Source organism: Drosophila ficusphila, unplaced genomic scaffold, assembly GCF_018152265.1.
Source record: "Drosophila ficusphila isolate 14025-0441.05 unplaced genomic scaffold, ASM1815226v1 contig_198, whole genome shotgun sequence".
Classification (NCBI taxonomy): Eukaryota; Metazoa; Arthropoda; class Insecta; order Diptera; family Drosophilidae; genus Drosophila; species Drosophila ficusphila.
In genome coordinates, this window is record NW_025064092.1 from 3,349,681 (window position 1) to 3,361,573 (window position 11,893).

An 11,893-nucleotide genomic window follows, 5' to 3' on the forward strand; every position below is an offset into this window, starting at 1 on the left:
ACCCCCCTCTCGAATGTCTGATACCCTGGAATGCCCAGAACTCCTAGAATCCCTCCTTGGCCGCTCGGAACTTGTACTGGTTGCTCCGTCCATCCAAACAGGGCACTTGCACCAGGTTGAAGTAGATGGAGCCCATCAGCTGCGAGGCCGAGGTGTTGGTCTTCTTCAGGCACGAGAACAGCATGTCGTCGCAGATGCAGTGCGATCTGGGGGATATAGACGGAATGGATTATTCGAAATGAGTGATAGGAACTTGAATAATTAGGTTCCACTCGTTAAAAGTAACAGTTTAACAATCAGAAAGATATTTATGCTTTTCTAAGTTGTAGGTGGAAAAATTAGATTCGTAATTATAATTTTGGGTTGAGTTAAGATCTTAAAGATATATTCTTGTATATTTACTGATTCAATGTTTTTTATATAATTTAATTTAAAAGGAGATATATTTTTTATTTTGTAAATTTAATATGAAGTATTTCAACAAATTTTAGGTGTAATGAATTTTGAATACTTTAAATTCTTTCTAGTTGTTGGAAATGGATTAGTTATTATTGAATATTTTTGGATAATAATTTACAAAATGTAGAGCATAATCTTTGAGCAATTAAGCAACTAAGCAAATTATAGGTAGTAGTTATTTCTTTTAAGCAAAACTCACTTTGTGTAGAGGGAGTCGTTCATCAACTCGTATTTGTTCTGATAGGCCCGGATTTTCACAGGACACAGATCGTGTTGCCGACAGCAGCGATCCATGGGCATCTCACTGCCGAGATCACTGTACGTGTCTGCAATGTCGCCAGTGCCACACCACTTTGTGCCTGATTAAATCATTCAATTACACAATAATTAATAAACAAAAGAACCAATTAAAAGTGGAAAACTCACCTGGAATAATGCCACTAAGTAAAGAGAAGGGACTGCGCGGAAAGATGTTGGTGGCCAGCTTAAGGGCCACTCCATCATTTGCTCCTCCCGTCGAGGATGGGTCCCCATCTCCACCACCACTGCTCCGCTCACCTCCCTCCGATTTAATTTTGTGCCGCGAGGCGTAGGTCATCTTGTCCACGTGCTCACACTGATCCATCAGCTTCAGCATTTCGTCGAATTTGATCTCCAGGGGGCGATTGTAATGAGACAGACCCTCCAGCAACATCTTGCCTTCCTTGTCGTTGCTACAGATTCGGGAGAGAGAAAGAAAGGGACAGCTGTAGTAGTAGTTTCAGGCCCTTCTACGCGATTCTCACATTTGTTAGCTAAGAGCACGCTATTTTGCTTTATAAGTTTTAGTATTTTGTAATATTTTAATAATTTCCCTTTTTCAAACCTTTTTTATAGTTTTATATATTTTTTCACAGTCATTTTTACATTCAAACGTATTTGATTTTTATAAACTTATCATGTGCCTAATTAAACATTCAGTGCATATCCAATGTATATCTGATCAGCTGTCCACGTAAATTACTCAAAAACTACTACCGGAAAACCTTGATTTATTCAAAAACGAAGTGTACAATATAGGTACAGGAAATTTGATTATAAATATTAGACGTGACATATGAGCTCCCACATTAGATAATATTTTTATCAATATAATTTTGCAAATTTCTTTAACATTTAGCTGCTTTTACCTTTAAACCTTAATATTTAATATTGAGTGAATTTCTAGTTTTACTTTCACTTACTAGATCTCGATTAGTTCGCAGCCAAGCAGCAGCTTCTGGGGTCCCAACTCCGTTACGGCTATGGTCAGATCGTGATAGTATATCATAATGAGTGAATCATTGCTCACACGCTTCCCGCTGCAGAGAAAGAAATTGCACGGAAAGAAAAAGTTGCACATATTTTAAATAAATTTCAACAAATAAATTAATATATTCTTATAAAAGAAGTATAGAACTTAACCTCTGTTTATTAGTATGAACATATCACAATTAATAGAAATGTATTGCTATCTATTCAACTTGCTTGTTCAGTTTTTAAATCAAACAATTTTTTTCTATTTCGAGGGTTTTGAGTGAGAGCTCCCTGCAATTATTATGGGCACATGGCCAGGCGACCGACCGTGCGGATACGTGACGTCCATGGCAATGGACTTTGCGTACGAGTGAAACCCTCTAGACAATCGTTTCTTGACTACTAATATTCAATTCCAGCCGGATGGATCGCCAGTCACACGTACTTACATGCGTCTTCATCTGGCTGGATAATTTAGATCCAATTAGTGAGCCTTTCTATGCGCTTCTCATATTTATTAGCTAAGGAAGGGCAAGGAAATTCAATTTTAACTTAAGTTATAAATACCCTAGGAGATTTTATAAAGATCAGACGATAAGAGAGGTAATATAGTCATAAAATGATAACTACTTTAATTGGTTGAGAAAGAAGTAATCAATATACATATCAATTTACAATCAATATTGCTATAACTATTTGATAAAATATAATTGTTTTACATTGACGGATATTAGTTTTATTTTATAGATGGCATATAAATAATAAGAAAATCGATATGTATTATTTTAAATAATTTAGTTCGATATATAAACAGTAATTAAAAGCTGATCAACCATGGGCAAAAACATATCAACGAAATACGTGTGATTGTATTTAGTCTTTTAGGTTACAGTTTTATCTATATTTAATTTACTTAATGCAGAGGTAGCTAGCATACTTTTCCCTTCGTAAAGACTTTTCTCAATGCTGTCTAAACAATATAAAATTGTCATTTAAATCGTGACTCACCTGTAGGTCTTCATTTGGCGCGCGCTGCGCTGCTCGATGATCTGCTGGGTGAACGACTGGAAGGAGGGGAACCCCTGGAGGCCCTGCGGCAAGCTGAAGGAGAGTGTCGGCTTGGCCACCGCCTCCGAGGTCAGGTAGCCCAGGAGGAGGCAAAAGAGCAGCGAGGCCAGCAGCTGGAGGCGCCGCTTCAGCCAGAGGTTGTAGGGCATCTTGGCGAGATTGGCGAGATGGTTTCGTTCTCGGAATGGAGGAGCTGCCCCTAAGGCATCGCCGGCTGCACTGAGCCGCTTCCCAAATGCGGGCAACAAACAAAAAAAAACAGCACTCACTTAAATCAACGGACAACCTGCTTTTCCCAGTGAGCGTCCTCTATTGTTATTGTTCTTTAATTTCTCAGCTGGAGAAGTTCGCGTTGGTCCGAGAATTCCGAGAAGTCCGAGAAGTCCTCGAAGGCTTTGCTGTTTGCCGAAGGAAAGGGTTTTAGTGTTTAGGGTCAAGGGTTCGCTATCCTGGGCTGCGTGTCAAAAGCCGAAGGCGTCTCCAAACGCTTCTGAATAATTCACTCGCCCACTCGCCACACGGAAAAGTCAATGGAACATTTGTTATGTCTTCTCATCGTTTAGTAAGTCAAGAAAAATAGTGTTTAGCCAGTCAAGTTACTTATGTGAATATAACTTTTTGTACACCAAAAAAAATCTAAGATTCCAGGCTGCCTTGAAAATATTCTTCAAAGTTTTATTTTTTTAAAAAGCCAATAAAAATCGGATTTACATAAAGGGTAAAGAAATCATTTTTAAATTTAAGTTGTTAAGTCGAAAATAATTTTTTGCAAGCCAGAAACTTCTTAGATAAAATCATAAAATAATACAAAGTTGAGTAAAAATATACTCGTGTAATTGTATAAAATAATTTTGATATTATCTTACTATTCTTAATCAAAAACTCAATTAAATTTGTTTAAATAGTAAATAAAACAAATGGTATGTGATTGCTTTAAATGGATATTTTTATGTGCCTGGCTATTTTAAAGATTATTTTCCCTGTGTAAAAGCCAGGGGCTCGTTCGTCAGTTGGGCAATTTCCCAGCTTTGCGGGCGGAACAATTGTGGCAGGTGCCAAAAAGCGCGACTCAGGTGACCCCGTTCCCAGTCGCAGTAAGAGGATCGGCCCAAAACAATAGCTCCTCACCACACACACTTCTATACTCCTATTCAGATATGTATATATCCACATAGTTATTGCATCAGGCCGAGCCCTGCTGGCTAAGAATCGCGGGCACGCCCTGCCATTAGTTGGCAAACCAACAGGGCGTATACGTATATACGTGCAACAGCCACACATTACGTATACGCAGCGTTGATGGCCAGACAATGGTCTATCATTTTCATTGTGGCAACACGGTTTGTTGGCCGGGCCATTCGGATTGACTAATATGTTGCCAATTACTCGACTCTAGACAAATGGACAGGTGGGCATACAGATTGCAACTAATCGAGTTCGCCAGCGAGGTTGCCTTGCATATTCGCCCATTTGTATTCAATTAAAATGGGGCTCTATCAAATTAAATTGCGAGTCCGAAAACGAATGGCATATTCAATTTGGCTTAGTCAATTGAACTATAAAAGAGGTTCTATATTTATAGTTTATGTGATTAGAAACGGTTTAGTAAAATGTAGGTTGAATATAAATATGGTTTATTATAATCTCACGGTGAAATTATTTAAAGGCAAATGTTGAAATTGGTTTAAAACAGAGATTAAGTTTTCTGTGATAAGTTACGATAAGTTAACGGTTACTTTTCAAAATAGCATACAGTAGTTTTCAAATTAAATTGACTTTACTAAATGTGAGCATTTTATAATATCATTTTTATCACAATGTAAAATGTTTTGAAGTAAAGTGTTGAAACTGATATATAAAAAACTTGAATACCTAATTTTTAATCCATGTTTATATAACTTGGTGTTAAACTATTTTAAGATCAACGTAGAAAGTTTATAAAAAACGTGATCAAGCATTTTAAGTATGAGTAGTGCCAACATTGTTTTAAAAATTAATATTATATGCAAAAACTTTCTACAACAGTTAAATAATGGTTGCAATTGCATAAAACAAATCAACCGAAAACAAAACTTTCTACAAACAGTTTAATAATAGTGGTGTACGCAATATTTTTTCTAAAATCGTGTTAAAATAATTTCCAATCCATTTATAAATTAAGCATATATTTATATATTATTAAGGATAATATGTTCTAATATTTTTATATAAATTTTGAGCCATAGGAAATTTATACACCATTTTCCTTTAGCCTAAGTAGGGAATCTATTTCAGAGCTATCAGATAAGCTTGCAACCAACCAGCAATTTCCAATTGGTAAGTGATTGAAAGCCTTTGGCAATCTCGGCGCCAACTGACCTCTTGCCATTTGGCGGAAGGTCACGGGCCAAGTGTTCCTTGACCTTAGCGTGAATCGGCATTTTGGCCACTTTGAAACGAGACGTTGAACCAGCAGTGGAGAGGTACCTGTGAATCGCCTCCCCACCACTGAAAAAAGCACCAAATGAATTTGGAAATGGCCTGAACACACGCACCACACAAAACCCGCTAATAAAGCTGCCAAAATGTCCCGCATTTAACAAATAGCATATATATACACACCATATAATATAACACCTTTTCCCTGTCCTCTACTTGCGTTCCATTCATTTATTGTTATTACTATTATTGTGTGTATTTTTTTTGGCTTTTTATTTCTCCCTGTCATCGCATAAACATATATTTTGCTGTTTTGTTTTGAAACCACGAAAGTTTACGCAAGTTTTTGGTCAAGAGCGTAAAGAAATGAGGGGGAAAAGGGAGAAGAGGGGGAGGGGGAGGGGTTTTGAAGAGTTGGCCCTGTAGGTGAGCAAAGTGAAAGTGATTCCACTGGGGAACCGAACTTCGTGCGATTTCAATGGCCAACATGCATATAGCCAATAAATGAGATGACGAAGCCGGCCAAAAAAATGTGGCGTGTGTGTGTGGCAATGGACCTTGCGTGAAACTATGACTCCACCCACTCCACTTCACCTTCCCTCTCCCTCCGCCTTACCCCCTGCCACGCCCACCTCCCCTGGGATTGCCAGAAAACGAGGCTTGAATACACAGAAAATAAGTTTACCTCTTAAACTTTCGTATTGCAAATGAAATAAAGGTATTTAAACATTTATTATGAAAGTAAGTTATATTTAACTTTACATTTATTGTAGTTTATATTTCATATATATTTTTTATATTTATTAACTCTTAAATAAAGAGCTATATGAAAAGTAAATCAAGGAATTAAGCAAAATTTATATACAAATAAACATATAATATTAAGTAAGGACCTTTCCTAATTCTTACTCTTTCATAATCATTTAAGTACTTTATATTATTATAATATATTTTTTCTGGTGTATATATATGAAATATCTGTAAGTTATGTGTGTCAAGTGGGGCAGTTGACGTCCGATCACCGGTTAGTTCAATGCTAAATGAAAATGCAAATAGCCAAGACAGAAATACGGTCAAAGCGAGTTGACAGCGGAAAAATCAGAGGTCCAGCCAAAGTTGAAATTGGTCGCAGAGCAATTGTGAAATTACCAGTTCCGGAATCACTTAAACTTCAATGGGTTTTATTTCATTTGTAGTTCACTATAAAACAACGAAGTCTTTCTAATATTCCAACAAGTTTCTTTGACTGAGTTTAAAGCTTCAATTAGTCTGCATTTATATTCTGTTTTTGTTTCTGTTGCTTCTAAAATATAAATTAAAGCTGACTTGGACCTTTGCTTGGGTCAGATTGTAAGTACCTTTTAAGCAATTAAGAATTGTAGAACAAATTACTTATTAAGACAACTTTTAGGAGCTGTACGAAAAAAACAAAAAAAAAACCTTGGAAGCAAAAATTCAGGTATTATTTACCTTAAAATAAATTGACTAAAAATTTAAAAGAAGAATCAGGAATTAAAACTATTTAAACAAACGCTGCACAAAAATATATCACGAGGTGTTAATTATACTGTTTTGTTCTGTTTTTAATCTTGAGTTTCGTTTCACTTAAGTCTTTTCTTAGTCACAATAAAAATAGTTTATGAATCATATTAAGTTTAAAGCATGTTTCTAGGTTGTCGTTTCCTTTGGGTAAAAAATAATGGATTTTATATTAATCATAGAGATTTTGTTCTTTTTCTATGTACACCTAAATACAAAATAATAGAGCAGAAGTTGCAAAACAATTTAAATATGCATTCCAACTCTGAACATACTCAATTTTTCTATCTAATTCCTTGTTTCCCATTTACAGCAATAATTCAACAAAAAGCTATTCAGCTGCTTTAATTTTTCGAACAGAATCAGTTAGCACATGAAGCATAGGCAACCCAATAAAAAGTGTCCGCTCATCGGGAACTGATTCGAAGTTGGAAGCCCAGTTAGTAGACGGAAATAAAAAAAAGCAATCAAATCGAAATCAAATAATAAATGGAGTGGAATTGCCCTCGAAATTTCTAACAGTTTTCATCGCAGATAGCGACTAATGGAAATGGGAATGGGAGTCGCGATGCTGACAACGATAATGGCACAGTCGACGAAAAGATGATCATCATAATGAAAGCGCTGGGTTTCGGTTTAATTTCCTCTGAATTTCTGTATTTCTCTACTTTTTTCCCCTCCAGTTCGTGATGAATGATCTGAATGTCTTTGGTGATCGTCTTGAATGCGCAGCTCTTGCATTTCAGATAGTTTTTTCAACGGAAAGACTTCCGGCAGAGGAGCTCGGCTAAGACACACATTTTACCGGCCAAACGAAACTTGGACAACTTGAACTTGGTCTTCTTACTATTTTTTTGTTTTTGCCAAACACTTTAAATGCCAGCGAGAGTTGTGGCCGAGTTCAAAAGTGCAAAAGAGAAACAGAAACGCGGCATCAGCTGCTCGCGAACCTTGGCATAGGTCAGTGAAGCGTTTTATGGCCAAAACCCATCCCCCGACGCCATTTATTTTGTTTTTTTTAAATACCCTCAGAGGGGGTATATCACCAACAATTTAAGAAAACACTTGATTCATTTAAAATAATTATTTCCGTGTATTGGAAACTAAAACGAACGAGCAAAATTTCTACCTCAACCAAAAAGCCAGCAGCTATTATTAAAAATTCAATTTGAAATGAATTTGAAAAAACTCGAAATCTAAATGAATATAAATATAATACAATATAAATATGGCATTACTATAATTAATTTTTAACAAACAATTTCGTTGAAAGTTTTACAACAAAAATAAGTGGTCATCGTAAAGTTATTTTCTTTTATAATAAAAGATAAAGCTTAATTTTAGTATTGGCAAATATATTTTATAATTAAACACAACAAAAATTAAACAGGAAAGTTTTCAAACTTAAAAATGCTTTGCGTTGCTAATACAATTATATTTATTTTAAGGCCTCGTTAAAAGTTTGAAGAAAGGCATTTAAAAACCAATTAAAAATTGGTATTTAGCTTGGCATTCAGTGTATTTGAGGCATCGGTTTTCTCGATTTGCCGCGATTTTCCCGCCGCAGAGGCGGAGGGCGAGTGCAGTAAAAGTGGCCGCGGCTGCAGATGAGCCACAAACGCCGACGAGCAAAACAAAGGCAAACAGAGCCAGCGGCTAAATACAGAAAATAAAAAGAGCCAACAGGTTTCCAGCTGTTCGGTTGGATCTTCGGATCCGCGGATCTGCCTTAACTTTCACATTGGGCACCTAATTGTGGGCCTTAATCTCGGTTAATTTGCTCCAGTTTTTATCGGTGGCTTGCGGCACACGAAAGCCAGAGAAAAAAGCAGAAAGATGCAAATGGGAAGTGGGCACAGAATAAGTGGATATTAAATGGGGTTAGGTGGCTTGTAGATCCGTGGATTATGCAACTGGCGAACAGAGTATCCGAACATCGGGTCGCACTTCACAACTGCCCGCTAATCCGTCCGCCGACTGTCATTATAGCCATTCTCGCCGATCCATTATAGCCATTCCCATTCCGATTTCCATTCCACAGAGTCGATTCATTGTGTGCACGGCCAGAAAACCGACGAATTGCCACTACAATGTTTGAATAAGTTTATGATCCGTATCATGGTCAAAGCCAAAGAGCTTTGGAGGATTGGGTAACCGTTTTATTGATATTTTTATATTTATATGAGGCATGACCTCTGAAAACTAGATGAATTGAGATTATAAAAAATATATGATTGCTTGGTTAATTAGAAAAAAAACCCTGACACCCAAATAATATCTATAAATTTATAACAACTTTTAGCTTCAAGATTCGAACCTACATTTAAGCATTTTATATGTGAAACAAAACAGAAATTCTATTCGAATTATATAACTTTTTCTAATAAAATAATAACTCTCAACTATTGAAATAAATTCAAGTTTTAATCCTTTTATAGTTCCCCTATTTAAATACGCGTTTCCCAGTGTACAACTCTTTGACTTCTTACTCAAGTTTGGCAGTGGCGGATCCAGAGACGATTCTTGGGGGGGGAAATTGAACTTATTCTTTGATTTGGGGTTCAAACTTATTATTGCGAGAGAAATACAGTACAAATTATAAAACAAAAATTATCCATCCCAATTTTTTGGTAAACAAAGTGGTTATATTTGAAAAGTCAACCATATCAAACAAGTAAAATTTTCAGGTTCTGTGGTTCTAAGGGGGGAAATTTCCCTAATTTCCCCCCCGTGGATCCGCCACTGAGTTTGGCCATAAAAGGCAACAACGAGCACTCTGGGAACTTGCCACAGATCCGAGGATCCGCAGGTATCCAGTGAATGTGCACTCTTGAACTTGCGCGCCACTTTGATGGGCCACAAACCACAGGCTGCGCCACACAATCAACCACAAATGCAACTGCAACTTCAACATAAACAGCAACAAGGCACACAAAAAAATCACCTGACTCTTATGTGAAAAATATGTGACATTAACTGGCAATTTCGAGCAATAAATATTATTTGTAAGCTACTTTACAAGAATGATAAAAACATTGTCTAATAAATTGTGGAAAATCTTAAAAGCAAATAAGTTTTTAAAATACATAAGGATCAAGCCAAAATAGCAAAAAAAAATAATAAATATAAAGGCTCTATATGAGTAAAATATTTATAATTTAATTAAATTCACTTTCATTTACTTTTAAGCAAACCCATTTCAATTCCAACAACACGTATTTAAATACGTGATTATGGGAACTGTAAACGAACAGCTATTTTCCTAAATGAATTTATTTAAGCATGTTTATGAGAAACCAATCGACGAAAGACATAACAAGTATTCCAATTTGGGAGCTCTGCAATTTGTGCGTTGCATGCAACAGCTTCTTGACACAGCAGCACCATTAAAAATATGCACTAAGAATCAATTTTCAGTTGATGGTTTCTTGTTTTTTTTTTTTTTTTTGGTTACTGGTCAGTTTCACTTTTACACTCGCACTCACAGCTAAAAAACAAAAATCAAATGGCTGGCCAGAGCCGAATGAAGGCTTATTTTATCCCCGATTCGGACGAGGCGCATGCGCAACCGCAGTGGCAATAAAATCCACCGAAACGCCACCAATTCAACAAATTCAAAGACTCAACGACCGGCAATCGCAATGCAAACCGCTCGCCGCCGCGCAAAGTCAGCAACTAACTGATCGATCAGGCCCAAAAAGCAGAGCCAAAAGCCAAGAGAGACGCGACTCGAGCGTCGTCGAAACTACACACAACGAAAACTAAACTAAAAACAGAAAAAACAGAAAAAAACGGAAAGAAAAAAGCGACAACTTCGAGCGTCGGCGGCAACGAGGCAGCCGCGAAAATGTGTCAAAAGCAAAAGCTGCGCCGCAAAACAAAGTCACAACACGACGCACAGAACGCAGGTGGATGGCTAAGCACCTGCTGATACCCTACACAAAATGTATACCTCTCGAAAACTCAATTTAATAAAATAAATAAATTAACCAAGAAAGAAATAAAAACATTTCAGTAATAATATAGGCATATAGTATAACATATTTTATACAATAAAATTAAAAACAAGCCATCTTAAGAATATTATTTTAAAGTTTAGTATAAAATGTATTTTTAATATAAATAATATTTTATATAAATAATTTTGTTGTATATAGGTGTTTATTGTGTTTTAGCAAATGAAAAAGTTAACACTGCAACGGAATTTTAAAAACTATAAAAATTGATTGTTTTTATAATTCATGTCATTATCAATTGAATAAGCGAATATTTTATTTGCACTAGATTTTGTTAAAGGTGCAGTCAATTGTATTTGATAGTTTGTTTTGTACGCAAAACGCAATATTTCTATAATTTTTTTTTACCAAGAACAAAACTTTTCTGACTTTTTGGGACTTTTTTCCTAAGCTCATCAATTATTTTTACATTTATGAATGCAGCGTAATTCTGTATTATATTAACCTAACTCACCAGCAAAATTGCTTCCATACAATTAAATTAACTAGTACATACTTAAATCTAATACTGCTCTTAACGATTAACAAACTTAAAAGTAATTATTGATATAGTCATGCGTGTTTCTAAATACTCTTTTGTTTCTAAGTATTATCGGGTGTCTTTTTTAGAGGTATAGAACTTTAAGTTGCAATAAAACCACGATGGATTATTCGATTGACATGAAGCCGTGGCTTTCATATGCCAGAAATTATATATAAAATAAATTGCCACAAGATTATCTTTCGAATAAAAAAAAATTCATGTCAATCGAATAATCCATCGTGGTTTTATTGCAACTTAAAGTTCTATACCTCTAAAAAAACACCCTATATAATTATCCACTCTTGCTTAAAAATAATAAGTCTGTCTTAAGGAGTATTTTTAAGCTTAATTAAAAAACTTATTTGATAAATAATTTCTAAGGGTAGTACTCACTCAGAAATTTCATGGATGCATGCATCCTAAAGTGGAGTCCAGTTGAAGAAGGTTATATGCTGCAACCATTTCACAAACACTCTTTTCTAAGGCCTGCAATAAAAGAAAGAGGAAGAATGAAAATGATTAATGAAATGAATTATGTAATTTCTTTTAATAATACACACCTTTTAGCCCCTTGAGGCACTGCATCCTGAAGACC

The 11,893-nt window shown here is 35.7% G+C and overlaps 1 protein-coding gene across 2 annotated transcripts; it reads right to left on the minus strand.

Moving 5' to 3' along the window:
* Positions 1–32: 32 nt before the first annotated feature.
* On the minus strand, positions 33–10,439 carry LOC108095594. 2 transcript variants are annotated; one of them, XM_017196758.2, is made up of 6 exons: positions 10,245–10,439; positions 2,743–3,200; positions 1,683–1,799; positions 886–1,172; positions 659–818; positions 33–206 (listed from the first exon to the last, which is right to left on the minus strand). In XM_017196758.2, exons 2-6 carry the CDS (start codon positions 2,949–2,951, stop codon positions 44–46), a joined length of 936 nt encoding a protein of 311 aa, XP_017052247.1. In that variant the 5' UTR covers positions 2,952–3,200; positions 10,245–10,439; the 3' UTR covers positions 33–43. The 2 variants fall into 2 exon arrangements, with proteins under 2 accessions (XP_017052247.1, XP_017052248.1); XM_017196759.2 differs by lacking the exon at positions 10,245–10,439 and having other exon boundaries at positions 2,743–3,505.
* Positions 10,440–11,893: the final 1,454 nt, after the last annotated feature.

Bases quoted from the DNA above. Each gene is read 5' to 3' on its own strand.
- LOC108095594 (XM_017196758.2), bottom strand. From the start codon at position 2,951: ATGCCCTACAACCTCTGGCTGAAGCGGCGCCTCCAGCTGCTGGCCTCG. The intron at 1,800-2,742 runs GTGAGTCACGAT...CTTTCTCTGCAG, and splicing joins CGCCAAATGAAGACCTACAG to CGGGAAGCGTGTGAGCAATG. The intron at 1,173-1,682 runs GTAAGTGAAAGT...CCGAATCTGTAG, and splicing joins TGCGAACTAATCGAGATCTA to CAACGACAAGGAAGGCAAGA.